We start from the raw sequence: 6,144 nt of genomic DNA on the forward strand, positions 1-6,144 counted from the left end.
GTCTTTCGGTCCAAAACGTTATTCGAATGAGGGCATCTATCATGGAGAAGTAGTTCCCGCTTTGTTAACTATCCCCTGGATTTGTTCGGTAAACATCAGAAGTTCCACTTTCCATCTAGCGTGTTTAACCGACTCCGTATTAAAAATTAGTTACTTTTAGGCGTATTATATTCGCCTCCCTTAGTTTTGCGCACACCAAAGTTGTGAAAACGGCTTCATAACCCCGCCAGTTTTATAATAGAAACTGGACAAGATCGAGTCACAAAGTGAACCTAAGGAGTTGAAACGCACATGTTCTCTCACTCAGTCTTGAAGAAACACATCGACCAAAGATCATCGCCATCCTTGGAACCCTGTCAATTCTTTGCTTACATGCAGAATTGATTCAAAACTTCTTATCGGTTAAAACCGCTGCACAACTTTTGCTTTCAGGAACTTTGAAAACTTCCAAGTATTCGATCCAAATAAGTGCTTCTACTTCCACGCGAATCGGCAATACTGGTCCGTGGACGATTGCACCGAGCGCACTCCGACAATTTGCAGTATACACTGATAGATCCGTCTGCCCTGTTTTCGCATCTTCATCTTGAAAAGACCATTGTAAATGCATTCAATACCGTGAACATGTCTTTGGAAGTCTTCCTTATTGTGGGCCCTCGCTGTCCTAATTCTAGGCGTTATAGGGTATCCTTTCACGCGAGATTGTATGGATTTATTCGGAAGCGCAGTCTGGTCGTACTTTGATGGGACTGCCTCGGCAGTAGGCCTGAAGACTGATGGTGATCCAGGTAGTCTAAAATGTCAGCACTAAGAAATGAACTGAATTCTTGAAGAAAACCTGGGGATGCCACTCTGGTGGGAAGATGCAACCCAGGTTACTCCCCAACCAAGGTAACTCTGAAATGCTTTCTGCTCAGATCTCCAGGCTTGGGCTGTCGTAACCGGTAGTTTGCTGTGTGGTATGACGGTGCAAGATGAGTTAGCTAACCACCGTCGTTTTCCCTCTGTAAACCACTAAAACTAGGTCCGATCAAACTAGTGAAGCGTGCAAAATCCACGTCCGGTGATTGTCTATTTGTCCCTACCCCCTAGGTAGACAGTGTTCCGATCTCCGCAAAAAAGTACTCATTTGACACACACACACACACACACGTATACTGACATCAGTTGCTAGCTTTAAAACTAGACAGTCATGGGGATTTGGTCACTTTGGTGTTTCTGTCCTACAATCAGCCACGACCTGGAAGTGCGTGCATGCTCCTATCGCAGGGAAGCTTAGTAACTGTGATGTGAGGTGAGTATGAGATTACACGCTACAAATGACGTCAATCTACACTGAAAATACAAGAAACACCACACACTTATTTTGCCCTTTCTGGGAACCGCCAGCATTGGGTTTCTAAGGTGGGGTGATCCGAACTCGGAAACTTCCGATTAGCAGCTGAGGTCCATACAACCTGACTACCGAAGTCCTGCCAGTAGTGTGATTCACTCAGACTTGGACAGGATATAGGACTGCTCCTTCAATCACTCGGTCCACATCACGTGGTCCCGTGTTAACTGGCTCCTGGATTGGCTTATCAGTTGGAAAGAACAGTCATGCAAGCGATATCTCTTCAACTTGCAAATATATAGCGATCAATGTAGACCAATAAAATCAACAGCAACAAAAAGGAAAACCCTTCGACAGCCTAAACACCGGTTTCGTCCTTCTTGAGGCTCCTCAGGTAGGCCAAGACTCAAGTTTTCAGTACTCTGATTTTCTACTTGAAAACCAAATCCACTTGGCTTGTTCGACTGCTGGTCAGTTCTTCATTCAGTATTCGTCCTAACACCGAGCGACTGGTAGTGGTCATACGTAGTCAAGCGTTAAACAGCCTGTGTTCAGATGAATCACTTAATTTCTTTCTCAACAGCTCAGTAGCTGCATCATCTTTGAAGAGTAATCGCAGGTTGGCACCTTTACGGCTGATCGAAAATGCACAGGCCAGATGTACTCTAAAGCCCCATTCTGGACAGATATAATTCGCCTTTTCATGGCTACGACGCAATCTTAAGCCAACTGACAATTTCGTAGCGATATATATAATGACTGCTGTCAAGCACATTCAGTATATATAGTGACTGCTGTCAAGCACATTCAGTCTCAATCAAGACTTACTGAATAAAAAAATGATTTCTCTGGCTGTTTTGTCAACAGGCATCCCATTATCAAACTCCAAAGAATTACTCTTGTGTTGTGCAATAAATGTGCAAGTTCCGTTTTTTGATATGCTAGAAATTATAAGAGGTGATAAGGAAACAGGGTCTTGTTTGAACCCAATTCTAGCCGATTTAGGTACGCCTAAGTGGAGAAAAACGGTGCTCATACCTGTATAGACGTAATACACTTCGACAGCCGACGACCGGTTTCGCCCTTCTTGGGGCGCATCGGGTAGGCTCAGTCCCCGAGTTTCCTTCAACCTCATGTTCTACTCATACCGGTTCAGAATTGAGTGCAAGAGGGTTGTGTGGACATCTGTGTAGTTTAGGCAAACCACAGATGTGCCGTGCAAGTTGCTCTATCTGCGACGTACCTTCAGAGAGGAGAGAGTAACTGAAATTTCGAATCAGAAACTCAAAGACACAGGTTTTTTCACTGCTACATCACTTAAGACCTTTACCAGTTACCCGAATTAGGACACATCTTTGTAGACTTTCTCATGCCACGTGGCTTGCCGCTGTGAGAAACTACAATATGGCGCGGACAGAGCCAATTCCAGAACTGTTTAAGAAACGAATTTCGTTATGCTGCTGAATTTTGCAATATTGTTCTTTATTTTTTAAAAGACTAAAAGCTTCACCCTCATCTAGTTAACGACGCACTACTCAGCTATTAAGGTTCTCCTCAAAATAACAAATAGGGTTAACCACGGGAGTGTTTAGGTAGCTGGACAAGAGAGTGACTTGATCGATGGAGATATGTATGCTGCAAACAAATCAAAGCGGTTATTTTGAGAATAATTCATTATGCGTCTGCCACGTGACTAAATAAAGAGGATCACAGTTGGCGAAATGGGGTGAGCAACTTATCTGCCCCCGGTTGTGTATGGTGTCCCCGATGTCTCATTTATGGAATAAAGCTCTTGAGTTTTAGCGAATATACACTCATCTGCAAACTAATTCGGATCGTTCGAGAGACTCACCTGGAACCCAGCTGAATCTCTCGTTTCTTGATGATGGTCTCAGGCAACTGAATGTGCTGCACCAGTCCGCCTCATGATTCAGTCACTGAGATATTCGAGATATCGCGATACATATATATTTCTGCAATGCACTACTCATAAGGTTGCTGAAAACTCCTCCTCTTGAGTTTTAGCATCTTCCGCCGGAATGAAACATCGAGAATTGAACCGATAGATCACGATTTGAGTACTGGGTCCCAAGGAAAGGCTGGTATAACAGTGTTGGCAATGAGCAAGGCATTTTGGAAGGTGGAAAGATACGAGCGTGCTTTTCTATCGCATTTCTGTGCACCGCACATACTATCGAGTCTCTGGGACAAAAGAGTTCTAAAGAAATTTTGAAAAACTGTTAGCACAGTGTGTATATTCTGACCTGAAAGCATAACTGGGCTTGAATGGGCAAATATAACAGCAAGTTTACTTTTAAACAGTGATCCATATTTAGTAACTTCAAAACGCATTCAGTGCAACAGTAGAGTACTACGGGGTTCCCCAATATCGAGAGGATAGAACGGAGCCGGATACATAGTATGGAATCCATAAAGACGGTCCACATATTCTGGGTGCAGAAAAAAGAATGCAGCATCATGACGTCTTGGCAGTTGCATATAGGGTTCTAGCACCCTCGGAGTGTTGGCCTTCACTTTGATTGTGACGGTTAGTGGGGAGGGCTGGGTTGGTCGAGTTTGTCTCTCCAGTTCTCTGGCCAAATCAGCAGTCTCCACGATTCGATGGACAGTAAGACGAGTGAGTATATCCAAAAGGCGCCTTTCTCGAACCAAATCGCGAAACTGTTCGATTAGCTGTTCTCGTCGAAACACATTCACCGTGTCACGGATCATCTGACCGGTTTCCGAATCTCTTATTCGTTGACCCGTCTCGACTGCTTGATTGGTGATTCGTCGAGCCAAAAGCGTTACAATCACGAGGGGTAGAAAAACAATCTGTGGCGGAGCGGGAAGATAGTGGTGGAATAACAACGCAAAGCGTCATCTCTTGAACAGTGATAAGAAAATCAGTGAACCTGAAAATTAGACACATTTCCACCTTATCTATAGGGAATCTACCCCAAGACGTCCCAGTTAAACGTCCTTTCATTAACCAGACTGCCAAAACCCGGCTGTCCGGATCATGATAAGTTTGCATTCAGCCTCCTCCTCAGAGTAGAAAATCACCATAAATTTTTAATCATTACCACCTGCCACTGTGGATTTGAAAATCTGGATTATGACACCACCTTTTGTCAACAGAGGATCTAGTTCAACACCCAGTCTAGATCAAATTCTAATCAGACCTCAGGGGTTTTGGGCGACAAAACACATTTGAATTTGGTGAAGCTTCTTCGGGGGTCCTTGGATCCCTTCCAGGCTCGGTCAAGGAAAGAGACAGAGTGTTTGGCTTGACCGAAGTTCAACGAATGTGGTTCTGAATGTAATTTCCTAAACCTTCTATCATTTGTATAATGGAACTAGTAAAAGAGACGATTGACGTTCGGGTAACCGTAATAACTCTAAGCACAAAATGACTGTCCAGGATCGAGCTCTGATCGTCTGGTAGAACCCATAGAAGCGTAACTTACAGTTTTCAGGACGCCGCAAGTCACCACAGTGGCAGATACAACTTCACGGTGAATTACACTGGGTTGACGTGCTCGCTGTTGGATTTGCATCCACGTTGAGGGTTGACTGAGTCCATAGAACAGAACTGCCGTCAAGGCGAACCCCAAAAGTCCCAATAGCATAGAGATAAATAACATGAGCGCCACCTCACTGTCTGTGAACCCCAGGTAGACAAGGTCCTAAAACGGAGAGAGGGACGGTAGACAGTATGGCAGATTTTATCACCGGCAATTAATTGTCCTCTAGTTTAAGCATAAAACGCTTCAAAAAGTGCTGACTGATGTGTACACAAGACAGTCTGCTGACGCAACTTAATTTGCTCACATTCATGTGAGCATGAACCCCCAGGACATTAAAACTCACGAGTTTGACAGGTCAATACGTCATGGAGGCCTGTCAAGTAGTACGTTAAGTTGAAACGTATTTTAAGATCAGTCGAAAAGCCAATTACTGTGCTTATCTTAGCTAGGAGCATGTCAAACTGAATACGTGCATTGAATCCTAAGTTTACGAAAGGACTCAGCAATAAAATGAGAGCACAAACAAAGAAATGAATAAACTTTATTTATAGACCCGAAGGAAGGAAGTTTATAGCTTGGACATTTTATACTTTTTGCTACTGTCCAGTATAAGAGTTTACGAAAGGACTCAGCAATAAAATGAGAGCACAAACAAAGAAATGAATAAACTTTATTTATAGACCCGAAGGAAGGAAGTTTATAGCTTGGACATTTTATACTTTTTGCTACTATCCGGTATAAGCGTTCGTACTACTTCCTACGAACTTTGAAACATCTAGCCGGCACAGGGCCTTTTGAGACAAGAGCAGTTCACATCAAGGTACATTTAAGAATATCCAGGAATTTTATGCCTTTGAAGTCCGAAATGAGGCAGGCGGAAACCTAGAGTCCACCTGCATTGTTTCTCCAACATTCATGCCTGCTGATATTACACCCCATCACAGAATTCATTGTTCTCTCTCACTCTGACATCACTTTTGACTGAACCCAGAAGTCTTCTCCACAGTGATATCAGCTGATGTGTTGGTATAACTGAACGTGACTGTTTGGAGTATACCCGCACACCAGCTGAGTCAATTACCTTTCTCAGTAAGACGCCGTCAGCTTCGACGCAGTACATAGCCCAGGTTGGCAAATGTGTCTACGGAACTCACTCTTCAAGTTGAACGATCAAAAGTACAAACAAAATGTACTTTTATAATGAGATTCCAATACACTCCGTCACCTTGAGCCCATCCCTCTCTTACATTGAGCTTCAGTTGGATTTTCAAACCGGCCGAA

The 6,144-nt window shown here is 43.6% G+C and overlaps 1 protein-coding gene across 1 annotated transcript; it reads right to left on the minus strand.

The window, feature by feature from the left end:
- Nucleotides 1-3,609: 3,609 nt before the first annotated feature.
- On the minus strand, nucleotides 3,610-5,022 carry T265_12057 (hypothetical protein; the record flags this gene model as incomplete). Its single annotated transcript, XM_009178982.1, has 2 exons — nucleotides 3,610-4,168; nucleotides 4,804-5,022. 2 exons carry the CDS (start codon nucleotides 4,978-4,980, stop codon nucleotides 3,686-3,688), a joined length of 660 nt encoding a protein of 219 aa, XP_009177246.1.
- Between the last annotated feature and the right edge of the window lie 1,122 nt (nucleotides 5,023-6,144).

Source organism: Opisthorchis viverrini, assembly GCF_000715545.1.
Source record: "Opisthorchis viverrini unplaced genomic scaffold scaffold2821, whole genome shotgun sequence".
Lineage (NCBI taxonomy): Eukaryota > Metazoa > Platyhelminthes > Trematoda > Opisthorchiida > Opisthorchiidae > Opisthorchis > Opisthorchis viverrini.